General features: G+C 51.8%; 3 protein-coding genes across 3 annotated transcripts; all 3 read left to right on the top strand.

The window, feature by feature from the left end:
• Window positions 1-1,035: 1,035 nt before the first annotated feature.
• LOC311216279 (olfactory receptor 14J1-like) lies at window positions 1,036-1,956 on the top strand (the record flags this gene model as incomplete). Its single annotated transcript, XM_084297826.1, has 1 exon — window positions 1,036-1,956. One exon carries the CDS (start codon window positions 1,036-1,038, stop codon window positions 1,954-1,956), a length of 921 nt encoding a protein of 306 aa, XP_084153952.1.
• Window positions 1,957-11,079: 9,123 nt separating this feature from the next.
• Window positions 11,080-12,003, top strand: LOC311216278 (olfactory receptor 14C36-like; the record flags this gene model as incomplete). The annotated part of the gene is made up of 1 exon (XM_084297825.1): window positions 11,080-12,003. Exon 1 carries the CDS (start codon window positions 11,230-11,232, stop codon window positions 12,001-12,003), a length of 774 nt encoding a protein of 257 aa, XP_084153951.1. The 5' UTR covers window positions 11,080-11,229.
• Window positions 12,004-18,146: 6,143 nt separating this feature from the next.
• Window positions 18,147-19,079, top strand: LOC311216277 (olfactory receptor 14C36-like; the record flags this gene model as incomplete). The annotated part of the gene is made up of 1 exon (XM_084297824.1): window positions 18,147-19,079. One exon carries the CDS (start codon window positions 18,147-18,149, stop codon window positions 19,077-19,079), a length of 933 nt encoding a protein of 310 aa, XP_084153950.1.
• Window positions 19,080-21,169: the final 2,090 nt, after the last annotated feature.

Below are 21,169 nucleotides of genomic sequence, written 5' to 3'. Positions count from 1 at the left end.
CCCCCAGAGGGGTGATTGCAGTGCCTTGGGCTGGTGCTGTGCTGCTGAGCTGGGCCAGGCTCATGGGACAGAGAGAGCTCGTGGCAAGAGGGTCCTGGTGCAGAGAGACAGCTGTGGCCAGGAGCAGCTCCTCTGCACAGCGCAGCAGGGCTGGGGGCACTGCCTGCAGAGACAGTGTGCTTAAAGGCATGCAGAAGTGGCAGGATGCACAGAGCTCACTGGGGGAGAACACTTCCCAGCCCTGCACCCGGTAAGTGTCTGGCTGGAGGGCAATGCAGCTGCAGTCCCTGGAGGAAGGAGAAGCCGGGGGTGCAGGAAGGGCTGCCCAGGGCTGTGGTGCAGAGCAGGGTCCCTGCACTCAGCCTGCCTGGGAGCCCAGGGGCTTGGGCAAAGGAAGGGCAGTGCAGGGGCTGCCTGAAAAGAGAAGGCACTTTCTGCACTCTCTGCCAACCTCTTCCTGCTCTGATTGTGGGGCAGGCTCGATGTTAATGGGGTAGCTGGATTTGCACTGGTGACTGAGCTTCCTATTGCATTGAACTGAGACACAAACAGATTAGTGATGAACGTGAGAATATCCCTTCTTTTCACTCTGCTTACACACTGCACCAGGGTTTTTCTGAGCTCTTCTTTAGGACCTGCAGACAAGGGAATGTGGTTTTTCAACACAGCCTCTGTGTGCATCCATCCCCAAGGTGAGTGGTGCAAGGAGCCAACAGCTGGGCACCAGGGGATGGACAGAGCAGCCCTCCTGGATGTGCCCTCTGGCTGAGCTTTGCCCCCACAGCAATGACATTTGTCAGTGCAGTGGAGCATGTGTCCCACTGGGGGCTGATGGGCAGAAGTGGCTGCTGTGTACAGGACACTCAGCAAATACAAAGCAGGGCTCCAGACAGGGAGATAGACAAAGGTGCTCTTGGAAACAGGGAATGTAAGGCTTTCACTGGGAATTTACTGAATTTTAGTCAAAGACATTAATCATAAGACTCTATATATGTATATTTGTTTCTCATTTTGCAGTCTCCATGTCCAAAGCAAATGCCCAACATCAGCTCAGTGAGCGAGTTCCTCCTGCTGGCATTTGCAGACACGCGCGAGCTGCAGCTCCTGCACTTCGCGCTCTTCCTGGGCATCTACCTGGCTGCCCTCCTGGGCAACGGCCTCATCCTCAGTGCCGTAGCCTGCCACCACCGCCTCCACACCCCCATGTACTTCTTCCTCCTCAACCTCGCCCTCCTCGACGTGGGCTGCATCTCCACCACTCTGCCCAAAGCCATGGCCAATGCCCTCTGGGACAACAGGGCCATCTCCTATCAAGGATGTGCTGCACAGGTCTTTCTCTTTGTATTTTTGATGTCATCAGAGTATTCCCTTCTCACCGTCATGGCCTATGACCGCTACGTTGCCATCTGCAAGCCCCTGCACTACGGGAGCCTCATGGGCAGCAGAGCTTGTGCCCAGATGGCAGCAGCTGCCTGGGGCAGTGGCTTTCTCAATGCTGTCCTGCACACGGCCACTACATTTTCCCTTCCCCTCTGCCATGGCAATGCTGTGGACCAGTTCTTCTGTGAAATCCCCCACATCCTCAAGCTCTCCTGCTCAGATGCCTACCTCAGGGAAGTTGGGGCACTTGTCTTTAGTGTTTCTTTAGCATTTGGTTGTTTTGTTTTCATTGTGGTGTCCTATGTGCAGATCTTCAGGGCAGTGCTGAGGATGCCCTCTTCTCAGGGCCGACACAAAGCCTTTTCCACGTGCCTCCCTCACCTGGCTGTGGTCTCCCTGTTTATCAGCACTGTCTTGTTTGCCTACCTAAAGCCGCCCTCCATTTCCTCTCCATCCCTGGACCTGGTGGTGTCATTTCTGTACTCGGTGCTGCCTCCAGCACTGAACCCCCTCATCTACAGCATGAGGAACCAGGAGCTGAAAGCCACACTGAAGAAACTGATTATATTTATTTAGCAATAAATTGGTATCTCACTTTTCTAGTTTTATTCAAGTTAATCTCAGGCAATTTCTGACCTTTGGGTAGAGCATTCTTTAAAATTCTGCTTGCTGTTAAATGTGTGCTTTCATTCCTCTTTTCCAGATAACCAGTTCTCTGCATGAGCCAGAGGCTATCTCTGAATGTGTTTATCCCTAAATGACACCTGGCCTTTGTTGTAGTATCTTGATAGTAAAAGGAAGTTGCCCAGTGCTCAGGGCTCCCAAACTGGATTGCAGAAGATAATCAGGGAGTACCAGACTGAAGGTCGTGGTCTTGTACTGGGGTTCCACCTGGACACAGGGGCATGGGGGAACCAGGTTTTGGGTGAGGGAGTCAGGGCTGGACTGAGTCATCACTGGTGGATGCCCAGTGCCCCTGGAGAACATGACCAGTCAAGAAGCAGCTTCCTGGGTTTGAAACTTGACAGGACTGGTGGCATCAAGGATGTATTGGGAGCCACCAGAATATCCTAAGGGTTATCCTGGGACACTGTGTGCCTTGTGTTGGGTGGGCAGTGAGTGGATCTTCACAGTAAAGCTAAGTCAAAGGATGGATTTGCTGATGGGAGCTCTGCAATGTCAGGGCACACAGCTGGGTCACAGTGCGAAGGTCTCAGAGGCCTTCAGTTGAAAGGGTCAAAAGGGTGAGCAGGTAAGGGTAGGGAGCTGGGGAGAGGTGGGCAGGGGCTGGGCTGGGCTGGGCAGTGCCTGGCAGAGGGCAACAGCAGCGTCAGGGAGCGGTGGCAGCATGCAGGGGAGGGCTTCCAGCAGGGCTTGGTGCTGCAGAGCCAGGGCTGCACCAAGGGAGCCCAGAGCTGCAGGGGCAGGGGAGAGGAGGCCGAGGGCCAGGGCAGCTGCTGCAGGGGCAGGGAGCTCAGCATGGCCCTTGCAGCCCCCTGCCCTGGGCCTGCCTCTGCCCTTGGGCTCGGTCCCGGCCTTGGCTCTGCTGGCAGGAGTGCTCTTGGCATGCGCTTCCTGGCCTCCCCTCGCCTGCGCACAGCTGCTGCCCACTCCGGCTGCTGCCACAAACATGTCCTCACAAGCAGCACCACCCCTTGGGCTGCTTCTCCTGGCCTCCCCCATCCCAATGCCTTGACTCCTTGTCTCTGCTGGGCCCGACCCCACCTTCCCCACCCAAATGTGTCCCTTGACTGTCGGCTCCATTCCCCTGCCCCATGGGATTACTGTGCTATGGTAGCACGTGTTTCCATTGGGCCATCTACCAGACACAGTAATGAATAATATGAGCAGGACTAGAAGTGTCCTGCTTCCAGACAGGGGGAGGCAGGGAGGAAAGGGAGACTCGGGTTTACTGCACTGGGTATATTTAATGGCCTGGCACATCACACCCACAAATGTATCAGGCTCTACTGGACACCGGTGCACAGAGTACCCTAATGCCATCAAGCTAGAAAGAGGTAGAACCCACCTGTATTTCTGGAGTGACAGGGGGATCCCAAAAGTTAACTGTACTGGAGGCTGAAGTGAGTCTAACTGGGAAGGAATGGCAAAAGCACCCCATTGGGACTGGCCCAGAGGCTATGTGCATCCTTGGCATAGACTGCTTCAGGAGAGGGAACTTCCAAGTTCCAAGAGGACACCACCGGTGGGGCTTTGGCAGAGGTGCCTTGGAGACAAAGGACATGAAACAGTTGTCTACCTTGCTTGGCCTCCCACAGAACCCTTCTGTTGTGGGTTTGCTGAGGGTTGAAGAACAGCAGGTGCCAATGGCTACCATGGTGGCGCACCTGAGGCAGCGTCACGCTAACCGAGACTCCCTGATTGCCATCCATGAGCTGGGTCATCGACTGGAGAGCCAAGGTGTAGATGTAGAGCTTGGGAGCGTGCTTTAGTGATGGACTTGTCAGCACTAAGGTAAAGTTGCCTGACCTGGGTGACACGTCCCAGGGTAGTGTCAGGCACAATGCAATTCTTTTTGCCTTCTGCATCTATAGCACAGGAAGTAGGACTTTGCCCTACTCTATTGACTGGGCAGGTCTTTTCACTTTATTCTATTTAGGTTTCTTTGTCTGGAAGGGGACAATTTCCCCAATGAGGCCAAGCTCATGGGTACAGCTACAGCCAATAAAGATGTATTTTCTTTATTTTTCACCCTCAGTTTTCCACAGTCGATCCAAGAGAGTCCATGGATGTTCAGGTGTCTACTGAGATTCAGGCTGAATTTCTCAGGATCCAATGGTCATTTGAATCTTATTTTATTTTATTTTATTTTATTTTATTTTATTTTATTTTATTTTATTTTATTTTATTTTATTTTATTTTATATTTTTATTTTCTTTTATTATTTTCTGAACACACCCCTGACTTCTCTTAGAAAGGGTTTCATGTGCTGGGCTGGGCTGCACTGACAGGGACAAAGACCACTGCTGGCAGTGGAGCTGTCAGACCAGCACACTCTGCTCTTCCTCCCAATGAAGGTCTCCAAAGAAGTCACCTTGGATGAATAGCAATACGAGAATGATGTTCAAAACTGAAATGCAGCAAAATTCAGCCTTTGAAACACGAAAATTTTTTTATTGGTTGCTCTTTGAAATCTTCCTTAATTACATCTTGCAGCTCTGCAATTAGCTGCAAAAGGAATGAAGGCTTGAAGAAAACTATCAAAGAGATGTTAGGTGTTTCTGCATTTTAATGAGTTCCATGGTGCATTTTGGTGCTGAGTCTGTGAAGTTCAGGTACTGAGAGGACAATGATGCAACTGTTTGAGCAAGTAAAGTCAGAAGGAAAAGCTGAAGTGACTTGGAGTATTAATGGGCCCCACTGAGGGCTGTTACTAACAAAGCCTCCCCAGGGCCTTGTTAGGGCAGATAATTGGAGTCCATGATTGCAGACAGGCAAAGCACTGTGCTGAGAAAGGTCTTGGTTGGTTTTGGTGATGCAGAAGAGCCAAGGTCTGGTCTCAGCCTCTGGAAGGGGAGATTCTGCACTGCCACATCTGGCTTAAGGGTCTTGCTGGGGTCTGTGGGATGTGGTGGGCAGTGTGATGCCATGAGAACAGTGGTATGACACCTCTGAGGTGCTGCACAGGGTTGCAAGGAATCAATGAGGCCCCACTGCAACGAGTATAACATCTGTCCTCATAAGCTCTAGCCAAGGTGACAAAACCTTCAGGGCTGTTGGGACCTTCCATTCTTGACAGCACCCTCTGCCTTCTCCTCTGTAGCTTTTCCTACGCTGTCCCACAATTTGTCCTATTTTCTTGAAGTCTGCAGACAAACATCTCTGTTCACCAATTTGCTCTCATCCCTTGCTTTCTCCCATGTCTTGTCAACCCTCACCAGCTGTTCCTTGAAACACAAAGCCATGGTCTGATCAGAGGGTGACCTGTGGCACTACAGCACGACCCTTTGAGGGATATTTCTTCCTCCTCATGGCCATTGCCAACATTCCTGGGCACACATTGTGGCAAGTTTTTCTCTCCTGCTCTTTCCTACTACCACAGAAAGCTCCATCAGGTTGGAAACCACTCCTCAAGTAGGCATCCCAACCCAGCAGGCTCCTTGCGGCCTCTCAGCCAAGCAGACACAAGTCACCTCAGCAGCAGCTTCCAAGCCAGGGGCCTGCTGCTGGCCTTGCAGCTTCTTGGCTAGACACAGCCAAGCCTTGTGCCTGCTGCTGTGCAGTCATGGACTTAAGTAGAAGGGACAGGACAACCCATCTGGGGGCCTTCTTTCTTCCTGGGTCCTCCTGGGTGTGTAGGCAGAGGGGATCCCCCAGCCAGCATGCCAAGCAGGTGCCTTCTGCTGGCCTAGCAGGGATATTGCCAGATTTCAGCCCAAAAGTGCAGGTCCCAGGGAGAAGGCAAGGCTGACCTGCCACCTCCAGACACAAGTGACCTCACAGTCCCTTTGCGTGACACGTTCCTGCTGCTGCCCTATCAAGTGCAGAGACAGAAGTGACCTCACAGTCCCTGCCACAGTCACATTGCTCCTGCTGGGCCATGAGATCCTGAGGTAAAGCTAAGTTTTCTCTAGCCCCCTCGGTACCTATTTTTCACTTACTATGTTAGAGATTAAGCAAAGTTTTAGTAGGAGTGTTTGTTGTTCTGCTTGTGCTGTCAGGTCTGTGGTTGAGGTACGGACAAGCTCTGTGGTTTACGGGTGTTTTACATCTGCCAGGGAGTCTAGGGTTAAATAGAGCATTTTAATGTTAGTTTTAAGGGAAGGGATTACGGTTATCAAGAGAGAAAATTGATTCCTTTTAGAGTGTTGTAGTAGCATTTAGGTTTAGGGATTAAAATTACTGGTTCAAATAATTAAGGGCCATATGTGGCTTTTTTAATTCATTGTTACTGCAGTATTGGCATTGCAGGAATGTTTTTACCTCTATGAAACCATTAATTTCTGCTGGCCATGCTCGTCTTCCCACACCAAAATCTCATATGTCTCTTGTCCAGGCTGCTTCTGACCTCCCCATATCTTATTGGGATCAGCTTTCTGATGACATCCGTGATCACATAGTATCTGTCTCACCTGTGTTGGCTACTCCATTCCTGAGAAGGAAGTCGTATTGTACTCAGGAGAGTAAAGGACACAAAGGTCTTTGTGCCCTTTGCCATGATCTGGCAAGATCATGGAAATGATCCTCCTGGAATCAATGTCAAGGCACATGCAAGACAAAGCGGTGACCTCAGACAACCAGCATGGCTTCACCAAAGTCCAAATTGTGCCTGACCAATGTGCTGGCTTTCTACAATGGAGTGACCACATCAGACAACAAGAGAAGACAGACCTACATCATCTACTTGTAATTCTGTAAGACCATTGACACTGTCCCACATGACATCCTTGTCTCCAAATTAGAGATATGCATTTGTTGGGTGCACCATTCAGTGGATAAGGAGTTGGCCTGAATGTCACACCCAGAGAGTGGTGCTCAATGGCTCTATGTCCAAGTGGAGGCTGGTGACAAGTGTTGTACCTCAGGAGTCTGTCCTGGGACTGGTGCTGTTTAATATCTTTATCTATGACAGACAATGAGATCAACAGTGAGACAGTACATTCTGTGCTTGTAGCCCAGAAGGCCAACTGCATCCTGGGCTCCATAAGCAGAGGAGTGGCCAGCAGGTGGAGGGAGGTGACTTCTACTCCTTGTACTCTGCCTTTGTGAGGCCCCACTTGGAGTCCTGCATCCAGGACTGGGGCCCCCAGCACTAGAAGGGTGTGGGTCTGTTAGAACAAATCCAGAGGAGGGCCACAAAGATGATCAAGGGGCGGGAGCACGTCTCCTATGAAAAAAGACTGAGAGAGCTGGGGCTGTTCAGCCTGGAGGAAAGAAGGCTCCGGGGTGACCTCTTTGTGGCCTTTCAGTACTTAAAGGGAGCTTATAAAAAGATGGAGAGTGACTCTTTGCTCAATTAGATAATGATAGGACAAGGGTGAATGGTTTTAAGCTAAAAGGGGGGAGATTTAGATTAGAGGTTAGGAGGAAACTCTTCACTCAGAGGGAGGTGAGGCACTGGAACAGGTTGCCCAGAGAAGCTGTGGATGCCCCATCTCTGGAGCTGTTCAAGAGCAGGTTAGATGATGCCCTGGGCAACCTGATCTCATGGGAGGCATCCCTGCTTATGGCCAGGGGGTTGGAACTAGGTGACCTTTAAGGTCCCTTCCAACAGGAGCCATTCTCTTATTCTATGGACTCACTAGCTATACCTCAAGCATGACTCCCATGCCATCAGTCTTCCTGTGGTCTCTCACCTGACCGGAACAGAAGGTGCCTCACCATCATCTTCAATTCCAAGTGCATGCTTCTGCCGTTTACAATCCCTATCTGTGCCGCATTCCTCCTGCTGGTCCGTCAGCTCCAGAGACAGAAGTGACCTCCCAGCCTCCTTCACAACCGTTGCCTCCTGCAGGCCCACCAGATCCTGAGGCACATCTGACCTCATCCCAGCATTCCCAGCCAGCTCCTCCTTGTGGCCTCTGATCTGATCATATACCTGTCACCTCACATGCCTCTTCCAATGCCATGGGACTGCTGCAGGACCTCACAGTCCCTGCCCTGCCCCAAGGGGACAAGAAGCTGAAGTTAGGAATAGGAGTGGGGTTGAAGCTGAGATGTGCTGTGTGCATGCTGGAGGGCTTTGGGGGTTAGATGATCAGGTTAATGTTTAGGGATTAGAGGGCACCCTCCAGGGTCAAGGGAATGGCAAAGCAGCGAGGGAGGGATTGGTGTTTTGCTCAAGGATCCTGCTCAAGATTTAGGATAAGGGCAAGCTTTGAGGACTTCAGTTTAGGTCTGGTTTGGGGGCTAAGGCTAAGGCTGGCTTTTTATTCCTTGGTTATGTTTTATCATCCTTCTGCTTGCCCTCCTATTAGCAGATGAGTTTGACATCTGTCATTTCCAAGTTCTGAGGAATGTCTTTGATCCATCTGTCCTTTCCAAGGTCTTCGAGATAGGTCTTATGATGACATCTGCTAATCCGCTTGAACTTCTCTCACCCTTCCCATACCACCTCTAGGCAACCTGAGGTCTGACTGGGAGGATGGTGGTTTAGGAAAGGGCTTCATTAAGATCTCTGAGGAGGGCTGTATTTGGGCTTCTCACAGACAGCAATGGCAGTATCATAGAAAACAGTGACACTTGTGAGGACAGAAGAGCAGGTAGATAAGGCCTTGGCCTGCCAATACAGGACACACACACACCTGAAAACTGCATGAGAGGGAAGAGGAAGATTGGATCCAAAATGTAGGTTATGAAAGCAAAGACTGTGAGTATCACCGTGGCACTGCAGGACAGCTCCAGCAATGGTGCAAAACCACAGAAGGTGTCCACGACACTGGGGTCACAGAACAACAGCTGGGAGGAGAAGAAATAATTCCTGTACATGAGAGAAATTCCCCTGGTTTAGGTAAAGCTGCCTTCTGGAACCAGACCTTCCACTACTCGAGCCTTGCAGAGAACAGGGATGACATACCGCCCAGGGCTGACCATGGAGCATGGTCCCCAGAAGGAAGCACGGCATCTGCAGGTGTTTGGTGGCAGGCACCAGAACAGTGTAGAGGGTGTTCCACATCCCAGTCACCGTGCTGGTCATGTGAGAGAGGAAGAAGAGATTTGTGTATCAGTAGAGGATCTTCCATTTGGATTGCTGGGAAAACTCAACAAACGGTGTCTTAGTGTCCAGTTCCCTTCATGGAAAACCTTTTAGAGCATTCAGGTCCCCCCTCTCTTGTTAGGACACATTCAGAGGGGTAAAATGATCCCTGGTAGTTGTGGCTAAGGTATCGTGCCATGCAGTGGGAACACAATAGGAGTTAAGGGAGGGAATCATTTTACTCACGATGGACAATCAAACTTAAATAGCATAAATCACACTTCTAAAATCAGTCTCTCCCAAGTTCAGCAAGGAACAGTCAGCGAAGACTTCAGTCTAATTCAGGCACCACACCCCAGCAGAGACCCTGCTGCCGTGGGGAGCTGTCAGCCTTGAGGCCTTGGGGACTCCTCGAGGGAGCCCAAGGGCACAGAGCAAGCGATGCCATGGTCGGGTGCTGCGCTGCTGAGCTGGGCCGGGCTCCTGGGCACAAGGGGAGCTCCTGGCAAGAGGACAGTGCTGCTGAGAGACAGATGTGCCCAGGAGCAGCTCCTCTGCACAGCGCAGCAGGGCTGGGGGCTCTGACCGCAGCTGGCACACAGACAGGAGAGAAGGAGAGAGGGCTTGGAGGCACTGAGGAGCGCAACAACAGAGGGCAGCGTGTGGCAGGACACATCTGCAGGCTCTTGACACCGGGAGGGTCTGGCAGTAGGGACATGCAAGTGGGGTTGCCAGAGGGGTCTTCTACAGCTGGTACATCCGATGGCTGATAGCATCTGGCAGGGTGGGTCTCTCTGTTTCTCCAGAAATGAGTAGAAAATGCTTTAGAGAATGGCATTTATGATTGGATATTTGAAAAGGAAGACCAAGGCAGGGGCTACCCGAAAGGCAAGACTTTTTCTGTAGCCTGTGCTTGCAGATACCTGTGGTAGAGCAGAGGCTGGTTTCATGGTAGTAGGTGGTCAGGTGTGTACTGAAGACTGAGACTCCTAGAATATTGCAGTGGGGGATCAATATTTAATCAATGAACTTCATAAAGTCCCTTCCCACACTTCAGCGCAGGAACTACACCAACATCATCATTCTGGTCCTCTCAGGTTTTATCCTAGTTGATCTTTTGGAGCTGCAAATCCTCCAGTGACCAGTGCCCTGCCTTTGAGAGGTCTCTCCTTGCTTGAGATGAGCACAGATCACCTGCACTGAGCATGAGCAGCCTCCTCTGCAGGCAGAGCTGCAGCACAGGAGGGTCTGCTGAGTGTCCGTCTGTCCCTCCCTGGCCTTGCCTCCCCTGGCAGCAGCACGCTGGCATTCCTCCTGGCTTCTCCAGCTGGCCGTGCTGCTGCTGGTCTTGTTCCCAGGCTGGCTGGGGGTGGGGGTTTCACGTGCCCATGGGGTGAGCCCTCGGTGTGCTTGGGGGAAGGGGAGTATGGGGACTGGTTTAGGGGTCTGGAGTTGGGCACTTTGAGCCTGGATGTCTCTGCTCTCAGCAGTGTCCTGGTTTGTTTCAGGCAAACATAAGAGTGCAATTGTCCAGTAGGTCAAAGAGACGCCGGCAAAGGGCAGTTGACACTAGGACTAACACACAGACTTGATGTGCTCTCCCAAGGACACTACACTGAAGCCATCGCCACGTTGATGAAACAAAAGCTTTTACTTTGAGTACAGTGGGGCTGCTAGAACAAAAGAGAAAAAAAATCACTATATGATCTTTACCACTAGCTTAGGGCAGGACTGACTCCCGAATTGCCCACAGCAAGTCCCGTGCTCTCAGTGACACCCTCTAGCAGCAGTAGCCAGAACTCATAAAAGGGACCTGCCAAAAGACTGAATGGAAATGGAGAATCGTTTGGGAGAGATTAAATGAAAAATGGAATTATTTTCCTCTGAAATGAGAAATGAAGGCATAAAAGAAAAATGGATATATATTATTTTTTATTTTGTAAGATAACTCTGTTAAGATAACTCTGATAAACTCTCAGTGTTTTTCTGTTCCTTGTTCAGGACCCCATGCCCAGAAGCAGGAAATGCCCAACATCAGCTCTGTGAGCGAGTTCCTTCTGCTGGCATTCGCAGACACGCGCGAGCTGCAGCTCCTGCACTTCACGCTCTTCCTGGGCATCTACCTGGCTGCCCTCCTGGGCAACGGCCTCATCCTCAGTGCCGTAGCCTGCCACCACCGCCTCCACACCCCCATGTACTTCTTCCTCCTCAACCTCGCCCTCCTCGACGTGGGCTGCATCTCCACCACTCTCCCCAAAGCCATGGCCAATGCCCTCTGGGACACCAGGGCCATCTCCTATCAAGGCTGTGCTGCTCAAGTTCTCTTTTTTGTCTTCTTCTTTGGTTCAGAGTATTCAATTCTAACTATCATGGCCTACGACCGCTACGTTGCCATCTGCAAGCCCCTGCACTACGGGAGCCTCGTGGGCAGCAGAGCTTGTGCCCAGATGGCAGCAGCTGCCTGGGGCAGTGGCTTTCTCAATGCTGTCCTGCACATGGCCACTATATTTTCCCTGCCCTTCTGCCAAGGCAATGCTGTGGACCAGTTCTTCTGTGAGATCCCCCACATCCTCAAGCTCTCCTGCTCACATGCCTACCTCAGGGAAGTTTGGGCACTTGTGTTTAGTATTTTTTTGGCCTTTGGTTGTTTTGTCTTCATAGTGGTATCTTATGTGCTGGTATACAGGGCAGTGCTGAGGATGCCCTCTGAGCAGGACCAGCACAAAGCCTTTTCCACGTGCCTCCCTCACCTAGCCGTTGTCTCCCTGATGGTCAGCACTGCCATGTTTGCCTACCTGAAGCCTCCCTCCATCTCATCGCCGTCCCTGGACCTGGTGGTGTCACTTCTGTACTCAGTAGTACCTCCAGCAGCGAACCCACTCATCTACAGTATGAGGAACTGGGAACTAAGGGATTCCATCAGGACTCTACTTGAATACACACATCTTCAGCAAATTCACCTATAATAATATGCCTAATATTAGAAATCCTAGTTTTTCTCAGAAATAAAATAATATCATGTCTTCTGTTATTAAATGTCTGTATTATTATTTCATATTATTTCATATTTCAAAGTATTTCACTTTTGAATTAAATAATATTATTTTTACCCCCCCTAGAATATATTATTTTCCTATTGAAGATGGCTCCCTGTGTAGATAAACCGAATAATAAAGCCATTAGAACTTCACTGGTCTCAGCTGCCATCTCTTCCTATCTTTTCTGGAGCTGGGGAAACAGCCCAAGCATGCAGGAGGGGGTCAGGGCCAAGATTCCAGCTGCCACATGCAGGAGCAGCCCCGGTGGCCCTCGGGACTGCCCCTCACTGCCCGCCGGGCTCTGCCTCTCTGCTGCTGCTTCCCTGGAGCCATGGCCATGGCCAGCAGCAGGACGTGGCATTTTCACTATTGCTCTTTAGGCTTCCACATTGTCCTGGGTAAGCCCTCAGATCTCATGTACCTTGGTGACAGTCCTGTTCTCTCTGCAGTGGCATCCCTGTGGCTGCAGGCAGCAGCAGGCACTGTGCAACCCTGGGTCAAAGCTGCCTCCCTGCTAGCACCACAGTAACAAGAGGGGCTGTTCAGGGCAAACCCAGAACCCTGGACACCTCTTCCAAATGTGCTATCAGGAACACAGCCAAGGGGTTGCTCCCTTCTCTTCTCTATTCTGGGTGTTCATCATAGAGTGAAGGACACAGGCTGAAAGTGGTTCCTGAGGAACCAAGGGCAGGACCGAGAGCTCCCGTTATGGCAGAACTTGCCTAAGGCAAAGAACTTGCCTAAGACAACTGATCTTAAATTTATCTGCATGGGACTGCACCCCCTGCAGCTGGGCAGATGGCAAATTAAAGCCTGTAGAGGAATCTGAAGCTGCCAGGAGATGTCAGGAGATCTGCAGGGACAATGTGCTCAGTGGGTAGTGTTTAGAACCTCCTAAAATGTGTGACCATACAAAGAAGGGTCTGGTAAAGGAAAAGGTGAATCTGAGGAGTCCATGGGCTAAAGGAGGGCTGTGCAATGCCACAAGAGGTGGTGAAGACCCAGCAGGCAAAGGCCCATAAGACTGCAGAGTAATTGAGGATATACATTTTGAAGTGCTGTGGCGAGGTCTGGTGCAGCACTCGCCTGCCCTTTGTGTCCTCAGAGACACCCCATGGCCCTGCTCAGCACTGCCCTGTGCTGCTGAGCCATCAGGGCAGATGGAAAGGGGCTCAGCAGCTGAGATCCCCATGGACGTATGTCTGCTGCCCACCCTGAGCAGCACGGGTACAGGGGAGATCCCCGGGGGTCCCAGGGCACCACAGCCCCTGGCTCTCACAGCAGCACTGCAAGCTTGTGGCCCTGTGGGGAGCACAGGGATGGAAGAAGCAACAGCTGTCCAGGCCAGCACGGACACAGTGCCCTGGGTAAGGCTCTCTGGGAGCAGGGATGGCCCTGGGGAAGAGCAGGGCAGCATTGCTGGGCCTGTATAAAAGCAGAAATGAGAAGGAGAAAGCTCTTTGTGCAGGCCCCTGCTCAGGGCAGGCTGCTCTGTGGCTGGGCCAGGCCTCTTGTGCTGGCCTGAGGAGCGGGGCTGGCCCTGCGGGACACAGGCACTGTGTGCTGGGGATCTGCCAGGCAAGAGAGCAGGGCTCCTGCAGCTTCACGGACCTCCATTTCCTGGCACCACGGACACCTCCTTGCTCCATGCATCCAGCAGATAAACACCTATCGGCCACCTGCTTTCTCTTCTTCTAGAGGAACTGGGGACAGAATAACAAAACCAAGTAAAACTCAGAAATTGTGAGCCACAGAAGGACCTGATGCTCTGCAAACACTGCTCAAAAACGGCGACCAGAACTGTGGGTCACCAGCACTGCTCTGGTCACATATCCGAAACACAGCACCTCATGGGCTGCTCTGCAGAGACTAACTCTGTCCCAGCCACAGCCAGTACAGGTCCCCTGATGAACAAGAAGGTTCCCTCCGAGCTCTGGAAGGAGCCAGGAAGGTGTTAATAAGCACCAGGACAATTGAGGAAGCCCAAAGGCCCTTCTGAAGGGTCACTGAGTGCCACCTGAGAGGCAGTGCTGGGCAGTGGGGAAGGCCAGGAGAAAGACTTGTGAGAAGGCTGTGAGAAACAAGGACACTCAGGGCTTTAACAGGTCCTTAAAGCCCTGTTTGAGTCCCCAGATGGAAAGCAATCTATGTCTGTGGGTGGAGGAGTAGCCAAATCTTGGGACTGGGGCAGGGCTGAAGGTCCCTGCGTGAAGCTGGGCTGATGGAGAAGTGTCCGCCTTGCATGTGTGCCTCAGCCTGGGAGCAGGGGCCTGCCCACGGTGCAGGATGGCTGGGCTGTGCTCAGCCATGCCCCAGGAGATGACCTTGCTCTCTTCCTCCCCACCACTCCCCACACGGGCCAGGCCCTCAGGAAGCACCCCTGAGCCTGGAGATGCACCAACCTGCTGCGGTGAGGTGTCACTACTGCAAGGGCAGAGGGGAGGCTTGGAGAGACACATGGGGCCTGTGGGTAAGAGTGGTGTGGCCTGAGGAAGTGAGTGTCTGGGAAAAGTTACCCTGGAGCCATAGGAGCCATTCTGGAAAGGAAACTTGTAGGCAGGAACAGCACTTTTGTGGCAGTGCAGAGCTGCTGGGCACATTGTGCAGGGTGCTCTGATGGACATTTGTGTCCTTTTCCATCGTGTCTTAAGTGACGCTTTTCTCAGGAATAGAGTAGCCAACAGAGCACTGACAGAGAGTCTAAGATCATGAAAGGCATCATAAGCATGCCCCTAAAAAGATAACTGATATGGGGAAATCAGGAGAAGCCTGGCCAGGAGAAATGTGAGACTGAGAGGAGGGAACAGGGACTTGGCCAGCTGAAATTAAGGATTTTGTAGAGGTAAGAGGGTTCAAGTTATGCTGATGCAGCTGTAACTGTGACTTAAAATAGTCATACAAGTCTATTCCCCAGCTTCAACCTGTAAATTCCTAAACCTAAATGCTACTCAGCCCCCTGACAGGAATCTACTACTCTAATGAGTGACCTCAACGTATCCCTAGAAGACAAAACTCAGCCCAGAGCCACTTCACCTAGCTCTTACTCTCTTAATCACTCTGATCTCAGCCCTTAATACTAGCACTAAAATTGCCTATTTAACACTAGAAAACTGCTTAAGAGATCTAAACAAAACCCTAACTCCAAATGAATTTGAGGGGCCATGGATCTGATCAACTTGTGGGCCACAAGGAGGAGATGGGTGGGAATGCTCTGAGAAGCTCAGCTCTGCCTCAGCATCTCCTGCCCCAGCAGGAGAAATGTGACTGTGGCAGTGACTGTGAGGTCACTTCTGTCTCTGCACTTGATAGGGCAGCAGCAGGAACGTGTCACGCAAAGGGACTCTGAGGTCACTGGTGTCTGGAGGTGGCAGGTCAGCCTTGACTTCTCCCTGGGAGCTGCACTTTTGGGCCGACAGCTGGCAGTGGCCCTGCTAGGCCAGCAGAAGGCACCTGTTTGGCATGCTGACTGTGGGATCCTCTCTGCCTCCAAACCCAGGGGGACGCAGACAGAAAGAAGGCCCCCATATGGGTTGTCCTGTCCCTTCTGCTTGAGTCCATGAGTGGGCAGCAGGAGGCACAAGGCTTGGCTGTGTCTCCACAAGAAGCTGCAAGGCCAGCAGCAGGCCCCTGGCTTGGAAGCTGCTGCTGAGGTGACTTGTGTCTGGTTGGCTGAGAGGCCGCAAGGAGCCTGCTGGGTTGGGATGCCTACTTCAGGAGTGGTTTCCACCCTGATGGAGCTTTCTTTGGTAATATGAAAGAGCTGGAGAGAAGAACTTGACACAAACCTCCTGACATTTACAAGGAGAAGAGCCCAATCCTGCACCAGAGGAAGAGGAACCCCATACATGGAGGCAGACTGGGACTCTGCTGAGTGACCAGGGCCCAGGAGGAGGAGAGCCTGGGCACCACAAGGGATGCCATACGAGCAGTGGTGCCTGCTCACCAGGAACCAGGCCAGCTTCCTAGAGAGCTCCTTTCTGAAGAGCAGGAACACCAAGAAGATTTGAGTTATCAGACTCAGCTCAGATTGAACGTGACACTACCCACAGAAGGGTCTGCATCTGGCAGTAGAAGATTTGGAAGTCCGGGAGTCCCTCAGACAGCCTGGTGTGAAGAGGAGTAACGGCTGTGGAAAGGCTGTAAGTCCCTTCAGGACTCAGGTCTTTGTGTCCATGGCTATGGCTGTTGTCTCTGCCACTGAGGCCTATGAGGAGACAGCTGATCGTTAAAGCACCAGGGCCTCATTGCCTCCTCACCCCCAACCATGAACCAGGCAGGGGTCGTACCATTCTCCTGCACTTGGCCATGCACATCCCCATCTCCTACTGCCCCACAATGAGCCCTGAGCAAGGTGTGGCTGCTAAGGATCTCCCTTCTCAGGGGACAGGGGTCAAGGCCTGTCCCTTGTTCTTGGTGACACACATCCAGTTTTCCTACACATCAGTGTCATCTTCACATTGCCTTTGTCTCCTTGTCCTCACTGCCTCCAGGGTTCTGCTCTAACAAGCTCCAAGGGAGGCTGTGTCAGTGCTGGCCCTCAGGGGGACACTGCAGGAAACTTGCCTCTGACTTGGCCTTCTGGAGAGCTGTCTTCAATTGTCTCTGAGTGCCTGAGGTTCATGGGCTCATCAGCAAAGCCCCCAGAGGGGTGATTGCAGTGTCTTGGGCTGGTGCTGTGCTGCTGAGCTGGGCCGGGCTCGTGGGACAGAGAGAGCTCGTGGCAAGAGGGCCGTGGTGCAGAGAGACAGCTGTGCCCAGGAGCAGCTCCTCTGCACAGCGCAGCAGGGCTGGGGGCTCTGACCGCAGCTGGCACACAGAGAGGAGAGGAGAGAGGGCTTGGAGGCACTGAGGAGCACAACAAGAGAGGGCAGCGTGTGGCAGGACACATCTGCAGGCTCCTGACACCGTGAGGCTCTGGCAGCAGGGCACTGCAGGTGGGGTTGCCAGAGGGGTCTTCTACAGCTGGCACATCCAATGGCTGATAGCATCTGTCAGGTTGGGTCTCTCTGTTTCTGCAGTGCTTTAGATAACGGCATTATGAGGGGCAATTCAAGAGGAAGGCTGAGGCTTGACTTAAGTGAAGGGTAAGGCTTTTTCTGCACAGTGTGCTTGCATACTCCTGTAGTGGAGGGGAGGCAGGTTTCATGGTAATTCGTTGTCAGGATTGTAGTTTATACTAGCTGATCTTTAGCAGCTACAGAAGACATGACTGTCTGTCTTTGGGAGGTGTCTGCAGGCCAAAGCAGAGCACAGATCATTTGCAATGAGCAGGAGCTGCCTCCTCTGCAGGCAGAGCTGCAGCACAGGAGGGTCTGCTGAGTGTCCGTCTGTCCCTCCCTGGCCTTGCCTCCCCTGGCAGCAGCACGCTGACATTCGGTGTGCTTGGGGGAAGGGGAGTACGGGGAAAGTGTGAGGGGTCTGGAGATGGGCACTTTGAGCCTGGATTCCTCTTGGAGTTTTCATGTACAGATTCAGGGGTGGGATTTGAATATCCTTGTGGGCCCCTTGCAAGCTGGGATAGTCTATGACTTCATGTCTCTATGAACCTATGAGTGCAATAATTTTGTAGCTCAATAAATACCAGCACAGGCCAAATGAGCCTAAGCATGGCTGTCATCTCTAAATGAAACTCGGCACTGAAGGAATCATCCTCTTTATCTGAGGATCTACAAGTTTTCACTTGAAATGCCCAGTTCTTGTGCCTTACAAAACAGAGTGGGTTGGGCAGAAAGACAGAAAATACAAAAATAAATCCCAGCAGCCCTGCTCTGCAGTTGGGTGAATTGGGAGCAACAATATTGAAAAGTTCTTTATTATCAGGTGATTGAATATGAGATTACCTCTGGCTGTGGGGCAGGACTGACACATTGCCCAGAGCAGGGTCCCTTGCCACCCCGGACACCCTCAGGCAGCATCAAGAAGAACACAAGAAAGGGACCTGCTAAATGTCTGACTGAAATGGTTTCCAGGGCAGTTATGTGAGAAATGTAAGAACTTTACCTCAGGTATGTCTTCATATTTGTTAAAGATTTTTTCATCCTTGGGCAGTAACTCATGCTCAGAACCAGGAAATGCCCAACAGCAGCTCTGTTAGCGAGTTCCTCCTGCTGGCATTCGCAGACACGCGCGAGCTGCAGCTCCTGCACTTCGCGCTCTTCCTGGGCATCTACCTGGCTGCCCTCCTGGGCAACGGCCTCATCCTCAGTGCCGTAGCCTGCCACCACCACCTCCACACCCCCATGTACTTCTTCCTGCTCAACCTCGCCCTCCTCGACGTGGGCTGCATCTCCACCACTCTGCCCAAAGCCATGGCCAATGCCCTCTGGGACAACAGGGCCATCTCCTATGAAGCATGTGCTGCTCAACTCTTTCTCTTTGTTTTCTTGCTTGTAGCAGAATATTGTCTCCTCACCGTCATGGCCTATGACCGCTACGTTGCCATCTGCAAGCCCCTGCACTACGGGAGCCTCCTGGGCAGCAGAGCTTGTGCCCAGATGGCAGCAGCTGCCTGGGGCAGTGGCTTTCTCATTGCTGTCCTGCACACGGCCACTACATTTTCCCTGCCCCTCTGCCGAGGCAATGCTGTGGACCAGTTCTTCTGTGAAATCCCCCACATCCTCAAGCTCTCCTGTTCACATGCCTACCTCAGGAAAGTGGGTGCACTTCTTTTTAGTTTGACATTAACATTTGGTTGTTTTATTTTCATTGTGGTGTCCTATGTGCAGATCCTCAGTGCTGTACTGAGGATGCCTTCTGAACAGGGCAGGCACAAAGCCTTTTCCACTTGCCTCCCTCACCTGGCCGTGGTCAGCCTCTTTGTCAGCACTGTCCTGTTTACCTACCTGAAGCCCCCCTCCATCTCCTCGCCATCCTTGGACCTGGTGATAGCAGTTCTGTACTCGGTGGTGCCTCCAGTACTGAATCCTCTCATCTACAGTATGAGGAATCAGGACCTCAAGGAAGCCTTGTGGAAATTGCTGTTTAGATGTGTTGCAGGACAATAAGTGCTCAGTCTGCTTCTGCAGATGAGTCATAATGTTACTTGTTATTGGAACGGCCTATAGTCTTTTTCTTTTTGTTTGTGTGCTTGTGTGCAATTTTATTACTCGATTTCCTTAGTTTTAGTTCGGTTAACGTTACCCACTAAAATGATATTATTCATCCCAATTCCACTTTGGTATGTATTTTTCAAGTCTATCTCAGCGACTATACAAAAAGAGCCTGTCTGTCTGTGAACTTAAGGAAGGAGCCTGCACTGCCATCTTATTCTGACATTCTTCCTCTGAGACCAGGCCTGGCTCTGCAGGGGCAGTGCCCGTGTGCAGGGGTACAGAGGAAAAGAGTCCCATCCCAGCAGCACGGCCAGGGAGCACCAGCGTTTGGGGCATGCAGAGCTGCTCTCTTGCCACTGCCGCCCTGTCCTGCTGAGCCCTGCTGGTGGGGTCAGGCCCGGCTGCTCCTGGAGCTTGATGCCAGTGCTGCTGTGGGGCTGTGCTGGGACTGCAGGCAGGGACAGGTAGTGGGCACGGCAGTGGCACAGCTGGCCTCCACTGCAGCACTTCCCTCCTAAGGGGGGATCTCCTCCGGGCACTGCCTGAAGGCTGAGACCTTCCTGCAAAGCTGCTGTCAAGATCAAGCCCCAGTAAGAGGCTCCAACGGGGCACGATGCTTTCCTTCTTTCCACAGGTTCTCGGTGTGTTGAGAGCAGAGACTCAGCATGGATTTTTATGGATTTGGGGCTGATTCAGATATTCCCTGTTAGTTGTTAGTGCCCCTGAGTTTATCAGTGTTCCCAGTTCCCAGGCACTGGGGCTCTACAGCACACGATGGGGCTGATGGCTGACAGCACCTCACAGGACTGCAAGTAATTGGCTCCTGTGTGTCAGAGAGGCTGGGAGTCTAGCAGCAGTGCCATGGGCTTGAAGGATCACAACCTGCTCACATGTACCTGGGCAGGTCCTGGGCCATAAAAGGGGAGTTTTGTAGGTGTGGTATTATGAGCTCAGAGGTGCCTCAGAAATTCCTTACCCAGTCCTTAGTGAATGTCTGTAAAGCAGATTGTGAGCTGAGCTCTTTCTGAAGTAGCTGACAGGTCATCCCTCGACTACCAGCTGGCAGTACCCAGGAGTCCCCAGACTGGAACAGGTCTTGAACAAGGGGTGTCATGTCAGAGGTGTCAGCTTTTTCCTAAAAAACAGGGCTTCCTTCAGTTTTCCATGCAGGGGTGGCCACTGCCTACAAGATGCCCAGGGATAGCTGCAGCCTGCATGAAGGCCTATGAACAGTTATCCAGGAGCCGTAGCAGCCATTCTAGATCCAAAGCTGGTGGGTAGATAACAAACTTTTGGGGTGTTGCAGAGCTGCTAGGCATGATATGCAGGGTGCTCCTACAGACCTTTGTGCCCTTTGCCTTCCTGACTACAATGCCACTTCTCTCTCAGACGTGGAGTAGCCATCAGAGGTAAGAGATACTCTGAGATCATGAAAGCCATCAGAAAGCTGCCCCTAAGAAGTTGACTGACATGGGGAGGTCAGGAGAAGCTTGTACAGGAGAGGTGTATGGTTTTGGGGGAAGGAAGAGGGGCTTGGCCAACACAAACTAACAATTTTTTAAGAAGTCCGAGGGTTGATGCTGCTACAACACTGACTCTGAAAACATTCCTGCCAGGCTCTTACCTTGTTTCTAACCCCTCTTACTCCTCACCATAACTGTAATATACTACTTTTAAACTCAGAACTTCCCTTGAAGCCAAAGATCAAACCCATAAGCCTTTACCATTAACTTCTTGCTCACCTTAATCCCTGTCTTTATCACTTAGCTAAAAGTGCTTTAATTAAACCTTGCCCGCAGGCCAGCCCTAAAAATAACCCTATCCCACAGAGCTTGACCATATGCTAAATTCTGACCTGACACCATAAGCAGATCACCAAACCCTACTTCTAACCCCTATCCAGGAAGAAGGCCTGGACATGCATTTCTCTGTCCCTACTGCAATGGGAACGGAAAGTAGGAGGCACACAACTTGGTCATGTCTATCCGAGGAGTTTGAAGCCAGCGGTAAGCCCATGGCTTGAGCGATGATGGTGAGGCAAC

The sequence above is a fragment of the Netta rufina genome (genome assembly GCF_964035555.1).
Source record: "Netta rufina genome assembly, chromosome: 18".
In the NCBI taxonomy this organism is placed as follows: Eukaryota; Metazoa; Chordata; class Aves; order Anseriformes; family Anatidae; genus Netta; species Netta rufina.
This window is presented reverse-complemented; position numbering and strand designations above follow the sequence as displayed.